This window comes from Schistocerca piceifrons, chromosome 4 (assembly GCF_021461385.2).
Source record: "Schistocerca piceifrons isolate TAMUIC-IGC-003096 chromosome 4, iqSchPice1.1, whole genome shotgun sequence".
Taxonomy (NCBI): Eukaryota; Metazoa; Arthropoda; class Insecta; order Orthoptera; family Acrididae; genus Schistocerca; species Schistocerca piceifrons.
The window spans coordinates 352637408-352653741 of NC_060141.1; the positions used below are offsets into that span (position 1 = coordinate 352637408).

Genomic DNA, 16334 nt, shown 5'->3' on the forward strand with positions numbered 1-16334 from the left:
CAATGTGGCTGATAAGATTGTGATAGCAACCATTAAGAGCATGCTGCTGCTTAAGGAGGTATTGGAGCACTACCTCCATGGACAGATGAACCAAATGGGCTGCGTGCATGGAAGTGAACACCATACCTGTCAGCAGTTGTACCATACAGCAGCAAGACACAAACAACAGCACAGCTACAATTGACAATGATTATTCTTCTTCCAAATACAAGCAAACAACAGTTGAGAATATAGACAAAAACACAGAAACAATCCAGGTACTGAAACAAGCACTGGCTGACAATAAGTATGAATACAATATGAGAGTAAGTGTCCACTGCACTGCACTTATAAAATAGGAGGGCTCTGATAGATGGCGTGGCAGATGCTGTGCTTTGTCAAAAGTCATGTGGCCCATCACAGGTGCCCTCTGGCGGCCAGCCCACGCAGATGCCATTGGTGGAATATTTGAAAAGTAGCACACCAGCGACCTGGTGTCATGGCGCGTATCCAAGTATTACAAATAAGTTTATATCAGATACGTTTTCCTTTCTCATGGGTCCCCTTCATTTTTATACTTCATGGATTCCTCTTAACCTGGGCTCTGCTCAATTTGGGCTCTTTGTCCTACCACCTTGCCCCAATCTTTACCTCTGTTCTTGTCCACAAGAAGAAATTTGTGGTTCCAAAAGCCTTAGAGCTCGGTTTTCTTTACTCATATTTTTCAGCTGCTTAACAAAGTTGCACATATGAAAGATTAACCACTGTCTAACACACCTGTCTATATTATTTCAACTCATCATCACTTTCTTTTTCTGGTATGTTATTTCCTATTTCCCTGTGCATTACTGCCTCTACTTTCACAGTGCAATATCATTCTTGAGGTAAAAGATTTATAAGACAAAGTACAAATCCTATAGGTGCCTGCAACATTGAACTGCAGTAAGCAGGTAATTTCAGCATCGGTTACACTGTGTTTTTTCAAAGCTAACTTGTCACATCTGGTATGTCCTAGAATAACTATTCACACACCCAGAGTTCTAGTTTAGCACTTCTCAGATAACATTTTTTTGTATACTCTTATTAGTTATTCATTGTTGTTGTAAACTACTCATTTGTAACTACTATTTACCCACTCTATTTTTGATATTTACAACTTCTTAATCTACCTTTTTGAGGTCTATATATGCCATGACAGTTTCATTGGTTTTCTATGGGAGTTAGCAATTTTTGAAGCAAAATTGCATTTCACTCTTCTACTTTTCTTTATATTCCTCTGAGTATTACTTAGTCCACAATTACTAGCATAAGATTTTTGGACAACATGGTTGTGGAGAGAATCAGCGATTAGTATGATTAATCAACAATTCAAAAACAGTCTTAATCGCATTTATTATTATTATTATTATTATTATTATTATTATACCACCAACCGGTTTCAACCCCTATGTCGGGTTGAAACCGGTTGGTGGTATAATAATAATAATAATAATAATAATAATAATGAATGCGATTAAGACTTTTTGAATTGTTGACTAGCATGAGATGTCAGAAAGCTTCTCCACTATTGCTCACATTTCTTCACTCATGTCTTGTTTAGTAGTGTGGCAATTAAGCTCTCTTAAAAAGATGATGGTACAAATCCTGTTTCATACAACTTTGAAATCAGGCCAAATAACTTTCTAGTTTCTACACATCACGGTGATTTCACAGACTTAAGTTAAAAGTTTTCATATGTTAATCAGGCACTAGAGAAGTTACTAGAGCAATCTGAAGTCATATGGTAAATGAGTCGGATAGCACATCTCACTCATAATGGAGACCCCACATAAATTTATTAAATGAAGCCAGCACTTTTCAATTTAGAAAGTATGGCTTCAGAGTTCTTCTTGGTTGTATAACTAGTCTTGGTATTTTAAGCCATATTTAAGTGTTTAGCTAGAATGTATGAAAGTGGCAGTGTATTCGCATGTCATGCTTCCATCTGTTTTGGTTTAAAAATTAGACTATTTTTGATGCTCTGACAGTTTGAGCAAGAACAGTAACATTTATAAAGCAAAATGAATGGAACCACATCAGATCAATAAGTTGCCATTTTCATAGTTATGTCACCTTATTCCAGGGGAACACTTGATAATGGCTTATAAAGCCAAAACCATCTGTGCAATGAAGAACAGGACTAAATAAATACAGCCTAAGTGGAAAAATGGTGCCTTCATTTAGCAGATTCTGCTAGTGTTCAGTACTGTATAAATGAAAGATAACAGGTGTGCCAGTGCGTATCTTCTTCAAGAAAGAAAACTGGCATCTGCTTTGATATGAAGTACCTCACAGTAAGTGTTGAAGTATAAACTAAGTACACTAACTTAGCCAATTTATAGTACCAACAAAGCAAGAAAATAGGAGAACGCATTGGATGCCATGTAAAGGGTTATTGAAAGATATTATAAGGAAGAAAGACTAACTACAAAAGAAGGGAAGCTGCAGGAGATGATAGCAGTAGATAGAATAAAACTAAGGATGTAGATTTAACACAGCAATGGTACAGAGATCGTCCAAGCAAAAGCACTGACCCATTTTCAGCAGAGGTGGGGCAGTGCTGAAGAAATAGTTTTGGCTTTCATTTGTAGTGATATGGGAAACACACAAAAAAAGTTATTCAACAGTGGCAAACTGGTACCTGAACCTATTAATTAATGTTAACCAAGCAGCAGTAAACTGATGCATCACCAATAAGTTTGTTAGTGTAAACTTATGAATGTCTTTATCCAAATCAAATTTATGAATGAAGAAGAATATTTGGCATGGGACACTGATTACCATTTACAATTAATTCAAAAGTTACTACGTAAAGAGACACTTAGAATTATTCTTCAAAAACCAAAGATGCTAACCTGTATAATACCACCTCCCGCAGATGCTCGCAGTCCTGCAAGGCTGGATGCAGGTATGACAGTCAGTTGTTGGCCTTGTGCACCAGTCAAAGTGATAGGCTGCCCCTGACCAAGCAAAAGTGACTGAGCTGCTTGCTGCGGAAGTTGTTGCTGTTGCTGCTGCTGTTGTTGAGATTGCTGTAGCTGCTGCTGAGACACTGCTGACTGCTGCTGAGATTGCTGCTGCTGAGGAGACTGTTGCTGCTGCTGTTGGTGGTGCTGTTGTTGCTGCTGCTGCTGCTGCTGCTGCTGGGAGAGTGGTTGTTGCTGGGCAGAATGCACAGCAGCACTACACTGCTCCCCTCCACTTACCAGCGTTGGTGATGGTACTGTCTGCAACAAGCAGCTTTACAGAAAACGTTTCTCGCACAATACTGTTCTAATAAAATGCATTATAAGTTTATAGAATTACTTTTTATCTCATGGCTTGAGCAATTCACTGATCTGGACTGTGTGCTTTGCAATGGAAACTTATTTATAAAAACACAGGGCTTTAAGTTTAGTAATTGTGAAAAAATGAAAAGAAGACATTTTGTTCTAAAACTCTAAAGTGATTAAAAAAAAAAAAAAAAAAAAAAAAGACAAGTGACCCAAAAAAGTAGCTGCCTTTGTAAAGACTACATGCTGGTCCAGAGTACACTGCTAAAAAAATACTGTGTTTGATGATCAAAACCTGATAATTAGCATCATAAAACTGTATGTATGTCCACACTACAGATGTCTTCATCAATATCAAGTTGTTAAAAAAGTCCTTTTCGACCAAGTGGCATCTGATTTTAAAACTGAAATAATCTTTTTCAAAATGTATGGTTCACAGTTTGTGAGAAAACCTTAAATAAACTATGCAATCTGGCAACATAGCAAGACAGGGAATGTTAGTCAAGCCTACCTCATGTCTCACAAGCACACTTGGTTACTTGCTGTCAAAGTTACACAGTAAAATTGTAGTCCCTATCACTGAAGATTGCTACTTCAAAACTTGCCAGTTCCTGTAGGTGAACTTTTTCAAAGTCTTATATTTTAAGCTTTTTAGCATTAAATATGTAATGATTTAGGTATTTAAATTTAGTTCATTAACTATATTTATACATTAAATATAAAGATGTGGTACAATACACACACATCTATACTGTTACAACCACTATAGCTGAGCACAGAACATTATAATGAGCACACTGAAAAGACACTAGTTAGTGCCTTAAGTGCCGCCCAGTTACCATAGCAACACACTCAGCGAATGTGTTATGTTGCCCATTAGGAGCTGTCTCGTAAGCAAGGGGTAGGATTCTGCTCACATATGAGTTGGAGGAGTGCTCACTGCAATCAATAAAAATATTATGTCTATCAAAACTGAAATTTAGTCTGACTTCCACCACAAAATTTGTACGCTCAATCAAAGAAAGTCTATAGTAGCAGTGTGGAAGTACCATCATGCAATATTGGTTGCAGGCAACTTTAACCCACTGAGCAGAGACAGACATCAATGGAGTCACCGAAGGTGATATGGGAATACAATCTTGCGAAGTAGTTCTGAACAACTCAGAGGTAATCAAAATATTTTAGACCTTGTAGCTACAGACAGGATTGGGTTGACCTCACTGACACTCTGTGTAAAGACAGGGATTAGTGATCATAATGTCATCATAGTAAAAATGGTAACTAAAGTTAAGAAATCCAGCAAGAAGGTTAGGAGAGTTTTTATGTTGGAAAGAGCAGATAAGTCGTCGTTTGCTCCTACTTACACAATGAATGGACATAATTTTGTCCCAATGTGACAGACACAGAGGAACCATGGGCAAAGTTCAACCTGATTGTAAATCATGCTCTAGAGAAATATGCACTAAGTAAGTAGATTAAGGACAGAAAAGAACCACCGTGGTTTAATATCAAAATTCGTAAAATGCTGAGGAAACACAGATTGTCGTGTTCTCAGTTCAAAAAAGAACGTCAAAATGTCAACAGGCAAAAGTTAATAAGCTGAAGGTTTGAATTTCGCATTTAAAAAGCATTCACACAGTAGAATTACGCAAACATATCATCATTTGACCACTGCACAGACTCCTATACAGAAGGCAAAGTAATCGGCATCACTGGCATAGAGAAGCAACCGATAAGAGTTGAAAACAAATAAGTTGCCTCGACTGGATGGAATCCCTGTTTGATTTTGACAAAAAATACTCTTTGGAATTGGCTCCTTACTTTTAGCTTGCATTTATCATAAATCTTTCATCCAGTGAAAAGTACAAAGCAACTGGAAAAAGTGCAGGTGACTCCCATATGTAAGGAAGGCATAAGAATGGACCCAAAAAATTAAAATCAGTTTATTGCAGGATTCTCGAGTCATCCTAACTTACAAAATAAAAAATCTCCTTGAGACTGAAAAGCTTCTCCACAAATCAACAGGGATTTAGAAGGCAGTGCTCATACAACACTCAGCTTGCCCTTTTCTTGGACGATATTCTTTAAGCTGTGGATGAAGAGAACAGCAAATTTCCATATTCCTATATTTTCAGAAAGGGTTTTGACTCAGTGTCCCACTGTAGGCTGTTAATGAAGGTCCAAGCATACAGAATAGGTTCTCAGATATGTGAATGGCTTTATGAAATTTTGAGAATAGAAATGTGAACACTGTTCTAGACAGAGTGCTCATCAGAGACAAGGTTATCGCTAGGAGTGCTCCAGGGAATTGTGATAGGACTACTGCTGCTCTCTGTATAGACTAACGATCTGATAGGTAAAGTGAACAGCAATTTACAACTGTTTGCTGATGAAGCTGTAGTACCTGGGAAAGTGTCATTATTGAGCGACTGTAGGAGGATACATGACGATTTAAGACAGAATTTTTGTATGGCGAGATGAATGGCAGCTAGCTTTAATTTGAGCTAATGCATATGAGTTGGAAGAACAATCCTACAATGCTTGAATACAGTAGTAATGGTTGCTGCTTAATACAGTCATGTTGATTAAATATCTAGGCATAACATTGCAAAGCAACAGGAAAAGGAATGAGCACATAAGGTCAGTGGTAGGGGGGAAGGCAAATGGTCAACTTCATTTTATTTTGAGAATTCTGGGACAGTGCCGCTCACCTCTAAAGTACACTTTGTACAGAACACTCGAGCATTCTTGAGTGCTACTTGAGCATTTAGGATCCCTAGCAGATCAGATTAAAAGAAGACATCAAAGCAGTTCAGAGGTGTGCTGCTATATTTGTTACCAGTAGATTCAATCAACACCCAAGTATTACAGAATTGCTCTATGAACTAAAATGGGAATCCCTGAAAGAAGACAATGTTCTTTATGCAAAACATTTTTGAAAAAGTCTAAAGTAATGTCATTTGCGACTTGTGTCCTACTCCAGAACTATTCTACTGACATAAATGTGCATTTCATACAAGAAAAATAAAGACAAAATACGGGAAATTTGGGCTCGTACGGAGACATACAGACAGTCATTTTCCCCTTGCTCCATATGCTAGTGGTACGACTAGCAGTGGTATATGGTACTAGCCATCACACACCATATGGTGGTTTGTGGTGTATAAGAGTATACATGTAGATGTAGAAAATAGCACTGCCAATATGCTTTTCAGGAGCAGCACATTGTAAGAGTACACATGTCACAACAATTGTTTCCACCTTTTTTGTTACAGGTACTGTGATCAATGGTGAGACCATACATCGAAAGTGGCTGTCACTATGCCCTTTCCTGTTATGAACATTGTCTATTTTCAAATTTATTTCCCGCGAGACTCCTTTTTTACAACTTATTGAATTATTTCATCCTCTACTACATCTCTTCCTACGTTGTTCAGTCTCCAATACTATCCACGTTGACTCATACAAGAATCTCACAGAACGCATAAAAATTCAGGAATTAAAGAATTCATCATTTATAGATACATAACTTTTCTTTTCCCAGTAACTTCTTTAATGCACATAGCATGCATTGTTCTCACAACTGCATGAACAAAAATAATGGGCAGAGTTCCTTAATTTTTAACACAGGAAAACTGCACCATGATTCTGCTTTGCATATACATACAGCAGTAACTGGGATTAATGAATGAAAATACTTTTAAATGTACAACTGTTGTTAGAATGAAGGTGGATACCTGTACACTAACTCCAGGTGTTGAAGCACTAGCTGGACTCCAGGAACTGGGTGTTAAAGTGCCCGAGCTGATGGTTCCTGCAGGTATCACACTCTGCTGAGCCTGGGCTTGTAGGTGGGCTTGCACCTGCTGTGCATGAGCTTGTGCCTGTTACGTAACAGATCTGTTAGAGTGTATCCCTAATTATTTGGAGCTAATACTACTGAGAGTTATTTTTCCTAGTATGGAACTGTATTATACTCAAGCTGACACCTCAGTAAATTTTACATACTATTATTTTGCAAATACTAACAAAAAAGTTATTTATGCACCAAACTGGCAGTTAAAAAGTGAATAAAAATTGAATATCAATCTCTCAATGCCAAAGTTTAAATCTTAAAGACCAAAAGAAAAAGTGGGGTAACATATTTGAAAGGACAAGTGGAAAGAGATTTCTTGTAGCTGACTCAGAATCAGCAAATGATGAAATAAAGAAAAATATGATCTTAAAACAAAATACAAATAGAATTAAAACAGTGATAGAACTGTCTGATAATATTATTTTTGCCACTACAAGCTGTTGATGTGTCTATCAGTGCTACTAAACATTTTGCCTCCTGAAAGAGGAAGAACTGTTAATGAAAGAAGCGTTTTGCCAGACATCAGGGTCACTGTCAGTACGATTTATTGTGCAAGATACCCTGGGCAACAACCTCATCCTTTTACAGCAGAAAAAAATTGTGATTACTATATTACGTGATTACGATGGGTGGAAGAACTAGGGCTTTTTTTAAATAAAAATCATGAGAACAGGCTCCCCTCCCTCTCAGCCAGTTTTCAAATTTTTTCAACATGTACATGGAAGATGTACATGTACATGTAGAAGCCAACCTCGGGGAAGATCAGTTTGGATTCCGTAGAAACACTGGAACACGTGAGGCAATACTGACCTTATGACTTATCTTAGAAGAAAGATTAAGGAAAGGCAAACGTACGTTTCTTGCATTTGTAGACTTAGAGTAAGCTTTTGACAATGTTGACTGGAATACTCTCTTTCACATTCTAAAGGTGGCAGGGGTAAAATACAGGGAGCGAAAGGCTATTTACAATTTGTACAGAAACCAGATGGCAGTTATAAGAGTCAAGGGACATGAAAGGGAAGCAGTGGTTGGGAAGGGAGTAAGACAGGGTTGTAGCCTCTCCCCGATGTTGTTGTTGTTGTGGTCTTCAGTCCTGAGACTGGTTTGATGCAGCTCTCCATGCTACTCTATCCTGTGCAAGCTTTTTCATCTCCCAGTACCTACTGCAACCTACATCCTTCTGAATCTGCTCAGTGTATTCATCTCTTGGTCTCCCTCTACGATTTTTACCCTCCACGCTGTCAACAAGTGTCAGGAAGTCATTTCTGAAAGTATTCGTATGGAGTGTAGCCATGTATGGAAGTGAAGCATGGACGATGAATAGTTTGGACAAGAAGAGAATAGAAGCTTTCGAAATGTGGTGCTACAGAAGAATGCTGAAGATTAGATGGGTGGATCACATAACTATTGAGGAAGTATTGAATAGGATTGGGGAGAAGAGAAGTTTGTGGCACAACTTGACCAGAAGAAGGGATCGGTTGTTAGGACATGTTCTGAGGCATCAAGGGATCACCAATTTAGTATTGGAGGGCAGCGTGGAGGGTAAAAATCGTAGAGGGAGACCAAGAGATGAATACACTAAGCAGATTCAGAAGGATGTAGGTTGCAGTAGGTACTGGGAGATGAAAAAGCTTGCACAGGATAGAGTAGCATGGAGAGCTGCATCAAACCAGTCTCAGGACTGAAGACCACAACAACAACAACAACATGGAAGATACAATATACCACACTGGATTTGAGAGACGGGGGAGGGGGGGAGGGTGTTAAGAGGTTGAGATTGAGAGAGAGAGAGAGAGAGAGAGAGAGAGAGAGAGAGAGAGAGATTCTCAGGGACAAACATCACAGAAATTTGCTCAGCTAAAGGTAGGCTTGGTAAAAGCCACAAACTGAAGGCCTACAAAAAGATGTTATTGGAATGTGAAATACCTACTTTTTCCCAGGGGACTGGGAAATCCAAGCTTGGAGGAAGTGTATATGCAAAATAACTTTGCTTCTCTTAATTCTTAAAAAAGTTTAAATTAATTTTTGAGGGGGGTTTCCAAAAATAGCCACTTAAACAGCAGCAGCAGCTAAAAAAAAACAGATGAATAAATCCCTATATATTAGAAACTTCTCCCAGGCAAATAAATTTTTCGGGTCTTTGCAAAAACACTAGGCACACACAGATAAACAGGAGGGTACCAACTGTTGCAAAAAAGTAGATCAAAGACAAAATAATGTCATGCAATGCAGGAAAAAAGCTATGGTAATATACAAATGAAAGATGGGAGTACAGTAATAGGAAATCCTCAGGAATACATAAATATTGCATACGGCTATTTCTCTGGTATTGCTCAGAAGCTGCAACACAAAACTTCCTAAAACACATGTAGCATCCACAATAAATGACTGCAAGCACAGTGATAGTGTTCATCACAGCAGAGATTCAAGTCAGGAAGACAACAAAGAAATAAAAAAATAAAATACAAAAAATAAGTAGTCAACATGAATAGACAAGGACAACTGAGTTTGAAGTAGGGAGGACAATACAGAAATAAATAAAAAATAAGAAGTCACTGTGAACAAATGAGATTCCAGTCTGTTCTGAAGGCTTACAGAGACAGTACACAAACCTCATTCGCAAACAATGAATGCATTCTTTAGTTCAGGTACTTTGCCAGAGTACCTAAAGCACATAGGAGTTGTTCCTGCACTAAAGAAAGGTAATGCTGACAGTATAAACAACTACAGGCCAGTTTCACTAATGTAAGTGTTATCAAAAATAATCGAATCAAATATGAAAGATAAAGTACAATCTTTTTAATGACGAACAGTTTCTGAAATGGCAGAAGCACAATATATGCTGCAACACAGTTCACAAAAGTGGTATATGAAGCTCTTGACAAGGATGACAAGTGTTACAGGACTATTCTTACACTTGTCCAAGGCTTTTGACATTGTTCACTATAAAATACTATTAAACAAACTAGAAGCAGTAGTTGCAAGAGAAATAGCAAACAAATGGTTCTTGTCTTGCCTGGAAAATTGGATGCATAACTACTGATGATAAATCTTTAGTAACACAATTGGCAGACAAAAAACATATAAGTAGTGGAACGGCTCAGGGTAGCGTAAGGGGTCCAAATTCTTCTCTCAACATATACCAATGACCTTCCAGACAATACAACACATGGAAAACAACATCACAGGTACTGATAAAACACCAGAACTCCTAATAGAGAAGCAAATTAAACATTCAGTGATGTTTACAGCTGGGTGTATGTAATAAATTAACACTGAACTTAGAGAAAACAAACAGGATGTACTTCAGCATAAAGGGAGAACATCTCTGTTGCACTGAGCACACGTGATATACCTACAGAGCATGCAAGAAACACACAGTTGTGTGGGACAAACAATGTAGAGACACTGGCAAAAAGAGTGTCATCAGCATGTTATGTTGCTGGATTCCTATCGCAATTTGAAACAGTCAGCATCTTGTGGTGACATATCATTCTTACATACTCTGAGTTCTTACCTACGAGTTTCTTTCCTGGGGACAGAAAGCACAAAACATGGACACAGTTTTCAAACTCCAGAAATGGGCCATAAGAGTAATTACTAAAAGTAGTAGTCACGCTTCTTGTAAAGAATTAGTCTGAAAATTGTGTATCCCTAATGCATCAAGTGAGTACACGTAACAATCTGTTGTGCATTTCAGGGAAAACACTGCTAAGTATTTCACTAACAGTTCTAACACAACCATGGAACAAGAGCCATTGTGGACATGCATTTTCAAAGAAAAACAGACAAAAATTATAAACAGCATTTTCTATCAGGGATTAAAATTGTGTAACAAATTAGTTAAAGATAGAACAACAAAAATAATCAGTTTTTGACAATGTAATGTAATTGGATAGATAAAAAACTCTACTCACCAAGCGGTGGCAGAACAACACACACACACACACACACACACACACACACACACACACACAAAAAAAAAGAAGGATGTACTTATGCAAGCTTTCGGAGTCAGTCGCTCGTTCATCGGGTAGAAGAGTTGAAGGGGAATGAAGAAGGGTGAAGGAAAAGGACTGGACAGGGTTGGGAAAAGGGTAGATTTCAGAAAAGTCACCCAGAACCAAGGGTCAGGGGAGACTTATGGGACAGGATGAGGAGAAGGTACTGATTATTGGAGACTGCTCCGCATGAGATTCGAAAACCCGAGAGCTTAAATGTGGAAGACAGGGTAATATGTTGGGTGAAGGGCAGCGAACAAGCAAGTCAGAAAATGAAAGGTATAGAAAGCTAAAACAGAGTGAAGAAAGGAGTAGTTATTGTAATGAATTGCTGAAATGGAAGAAATTAACATAAATTGCCAGTTGGGCAGTGAGAACCAAGGACTTGTTTTTGTGTTAGTACCCACCTGCGGAGTTCTGAGAAACTGGTGTCTGGGGGAAGAATCCAGGTGGCCCATGTGGTGAAAAAGGCACTGAGGTAATGACTGTCATGTTGTAGAGCATGCTCTGCAACAGGATATTGTGTGTTGCCGGTTCACACCCTTTGCTGATGCCTGCTCATCCTAACTGATAAATTGGAGGTAGTCATGCGGATGTGAAAGGTTGAATAGTGTGTAAATAACAGTTGGTATATGACATGTTGTTTCACACGTGGCTCTCCCTTTGACAGTATAGTTTTGCCAGTTACAGGGCTGGTACAGGTGGTGGTAGGAGGGTGCATTGGCCAAGTCTTGCAGCAGAGATGGTCACAGGGGTAGGAGCTGTAGGGTAGAGAGATGGGTGCAGACAAGGATATTGTGGAGATTGGGATGGCAAAGGAAAGCTATTCTAGGTGTAATGGGCAAAATCTCGAATGGAACTGATTTCATTTCAGGGCATGATTTTAGGAAGTTGTGGCCTTGTTGAAGCAGCTCACTAATACATTCAAGAACAGGATAAAACTGAGTGACCACCAGCACCTGCTCTACAACATGACAATCATGACCTGCATGCCTGTTTCACCACACGACATCTGGATTCTCCCCCCAGACACCAGTTTCTCAGAACTGGGAACTAGTGCTGCAACACGTCCTTGGTTCTTGCCACCCACCTGACCTTAATTTATGTTAATTTCTTCCGTCTCAGCATTTCTTCATAGTAACTACTCCTTTCTCTACTGCCGGCCGAAGTGGCCGTGCGGTTAAAGGCGCTGCAGTCTGGAACCGCCAGACCGCTACGGTCGCAGGTTCGAATCCTGCCCCAGGCATGGATGTTTGTGATGTCCTTAGGTTAGTTAGGTTTAACTAGTTCTAAGTTCTAGGGGACTAATGACCTCAGCAGTTGAGTCCCATAGTGCTCAGAGCCATTTGAACCATTTTCTTTCTCTACTCCATTTTTCTTTTCCATATTTTTCATTTTCTGACTTGCCTATTTTTCACTGACCCCCTCCCACCTCTGTTACATACAATGCACTTAGCTTTCCACTCTTATAAACTTGTGCACTATATTTTTGCAATAATCTCTGTCTTGCATATTACCTTGTCTTCCACCTTTAAGCTCATAGGTTTTCAATTTTTGTCCGGTGCAGTCCCCAACAATCAGTTTTTCCTTCTAATCCCATCTGGTAAGTCTCCCCTGACCCATGGCTCTGGGTGACTTTTCCAAAATCTGGCCCTTTTCCTAAGCCTCTCCACTGCTCTTCCTTCACCTGTCTTCCTTCCCCTTCAACCATTCTTCTGGCATAAGTGTAACCTTCTTCTATGTCTGTATGTGTGTTCTGCAGTCGCTTGGTGAGTAGATTTTTTTTATCTATCCATTTACATGAAATTATTTGAGGAGATGAAGGAAGTTACTAATATACATCTATTTAAAAAGCAGCTGCAACATACTTCATAAGTAACACATAACTACACAACTAAAGATTACTTAAGAGGGCTCACAAGGGAACAGTCCAATCTGAAATGTCAAAACCTGGCCTGAAATTTTTTATATGGGAAGAATACAGTGAAAGAAACATAAAATCAAAATTTTAGCTGCTAAGACACACTGCAAGTATTTTTTTAAAAAATAGGTAAAAAATTGCCAGATTCGTAGTTTTCTAGGCAGCTGGAGAAATGTACTGTAGCTGTAGCAACACAACATGTGCAACATGGCAGGCACATGTTCTTGAGCAATGGAACATCAGCAAACAGGTAACACAGCACAACACGATTATAATTTGTAAAGTGAATTTCATTTTCCATTGATAGTTTCACTGATATAGTCATCCACAGTTACTATTTGTTTGAATTTGCAACTCATTTAGTACCCATTATAGTTATGAGCTGCTAGTGTTAATAACAGAGGTATAACTGGATCAATTTTCTTTTGTGTTTTCTTTGTTTATGCTTGCTGATACCATATGTCTCTGTGCAGCTTCCAGACTTTCACAGTTATGTGGCATCCAATTAATGTTATCAGCCACACAAAGACAAAATAAAAAGAATGTGGTATGCAATCGAAATCTACTTCTCTTGTAGACCTACATATGTGTTATATATTAGTCAATTTCTTGGACGTTCATTTGAATGATGTCAAAATTTTGTTTGAAATTGTGGAAACATTAGAAGAAAGAGGAAGTAGCTCTGATGACTCCTTAAATAAAGATTCGAATGACGATTACTGTGCTAGTTAATTCAGGAGCAAAAGTACAGTACCTTCCTAGTACAAAGAAAACATGGAGAGTAATAGCTTTCAGTGACAAAGAAAAGTCCGTAAATTTTTTAGTTAAACGAAAGAGGGCTGTCTGCAAAGCTGGTTTCATTTTGTAAAATATAAATGTGAGTTGTATAAATGGAAGAAAGATTTACACAAAGTGTGAAATAAGTGCCAAAATTAAACTTGCAAAAGTGTGAAAGGAAAAACTATTTGAAATTGCTTGTGAGCATCAATGCACCATTACCACAGTAAATCTACAAGAATAGGTCCTCTGAATTGCAAGTGAGATGAACATTACTGATTTCCAAACTTCTTCAATCTGGGTAAACGGATTCAGAAAATTATACGCTAAAGGAAATTGCAAAGTTACAAAGCTTGCTTCAAGTGAATGTGTAGAGGAGATTTCATTTATATGTAGCACTATAGACAAATTTGTAGCTTCTTGTTATCCCCTAAGCATTGTGTATAATGCCAATCAACCGGGTTTCCTGCAAGAACTGTGTGCAAACTGCACTTTATCATTCCAAGTGAAAAAAAGACAATAGTTGCTTTTGCTGTCAATGAATGTTATGACACATTTGTACACAATAAAGCAAGTGATAAGTATTAGTGGATTACTGTTTCCGCAGATTTATATCTGTCTTCAGGAACCACAAGGCAAAGTGGGGCCAAAAGTTAAAAAAAAAAAAAAAAGGACTGTGTATTAGTAATCGACATAGTGACATCTGGAAAGATAGGAGAGAATAATTTTCAATCCTGCATTTGAAACACCTTCTTACCAGTTGCAGAAAATAATGCAGCCCTCTTGACTTGGACATAACTACTTGGTCTTTAGGAGGAGGATGAAAAGATTGTTAAAATAATTTGGATTCCACTCGAAACTGGTAGTGTGATTCAGCCCCTCCATAGCTAAATTTTTCGACAGTGTACAGCATTTTTTTTTTAAAATAGTCAGACAATATAACAATTTCTAATAGCTCTTTGTCATTTCAGGTTTATCAGCATAACAGTATTGTTAAACTTCATTCATTTCTGCACTGTCAGTTTGCATCATCACGTTTTATGAATTTGATCAGATATGCCTTTCATGCAGCACAATATGCAGAAAAACAGCCATGACCATTTTTTACTCCAATCCAATTCCTTATAAACAAAACCAGTAATTACTATGAAGTACCCGGATGCATTAATTTTTCTTTTATCAGATATGCCTTCTGTAAGGACCGTGTTTGTTTTCGTCAAACAACACACTTTGCACTTTAGTGACAATTACAGGTAATAAACAAGAAACTGTTTCATTGCTAGTAAAACATGTTTTATTCAAAAATTATCCTAAGAACTGAGCTACAGGAAATTTCATAAAATATTTCATGTCAAAAAATTGAAGTCTCAATTGATGGAACTCGTCTGTGAATGTAATACAATACATTATACTGATTGTGTTTTTTCTGCCAGTCATTTGTGTAACAATTACATATGCAACAGTTTAGCTGTCAACATGAACTGCAAGTTATTCAAGAAATTAATGATTTGAGACATGTTTTGCATGGCTTACACCCTTTAAATTGGTATTTGTGCACTTTGGACTTCGCATCATGCATCGCTACATTCTCTTGTCACCGCTGTGTCCATTCCTTCACTGGAGCACATACAATGTAGAAAAAGCTGTACAAACTGCTGTCATAAGTGGTTCTTCCTGTGGCAAATGTGAGTAGCTTTAATTTTTTAAATGCTTGCAGCACACTTAACTGCTAAAACATTGACGTGCATTTCCTTGGTGTCCCCTCCCTGTGCGAAAAATTTCAGTGTAGGTTTCAACATGTTGATTGGACCATTTCCTTGTTACAGTACTAGTTAACAATCAAAGGGGATAACTAAAACAGTCTCTCACATTACAATGCAAAAGCATGATGTAATACTCTTACGAGGTTCATTCAAGGTATAGCACTAATTTTTTCCTCGGTACTAGGAACAGGTGGAAATACATGGTTTGTTTCAAAATGCACACACACTCATTTTGAATGTGTGACAGAGATGGCAGCACTGTATGGCACACAGAACTCTAGTGACGGCTGCTAGAGTGAGAACTCTGCTCATACTTAAAATCGTGAAGTTTTCATTACAACAACAGTATTTACCATTCATTTTTTCCATTTGTAGGACATGACTCCAACTGAATTTCATTGCCAATCGAGTGAGATATGTGATGATGTATCTAATGTGTGTTCGTGTGGTTAACAGTTCAAAGAAAGCAGACTGTCACGTGACGACAAACTTAGAAGATCTCAGCTTTACACCAGCCAGTCTACCTACATTGTCGAGCAATTGGAGAAAGTTGTTTTCGAGGAGCACCAAATGATGTGGAACACATCAGCTCCAGGGTTGGCATTTTCATAACATCTGTGCACACAATCCAGCATGAAGACCTGAAAATGCAAGAAGTGTCCTCCAGATGGGTACCACAAATGTGGAAGGACATCCACAAAGCTGTGTGTATTGCATGCTTCCAGG

The 16334-nt window shown here is 38.2% G+C and overlaps 1 protein-coding gene across 1 annotated transcript in view; it reads right to left on the minus strand.

The window, feature by feature from the left end:
* The window catches only part of LOC124794728 (transcription factor Sp4-like), an 86115-nt gene that overhangs the window by 47667 nt on the left and 22114 nt on the right, over window positions 1-16334 (minus strand). Inside the window, exons 6-7 of the mRNA XM_047258322.1 lie at window positions 7028-7174; window positions 2874-3245 (exon numbers count right to left, since the gene is read on the minus strand). Coding sequence (XP_047114278.1) covers window positions 2874-3245; window positions 7028-7174 — 519 coding nt within the window. The remainder of the gene's footprint in view (window positions 1-2873; window positions 3246-7027; window positions 7175-16334) is intronic.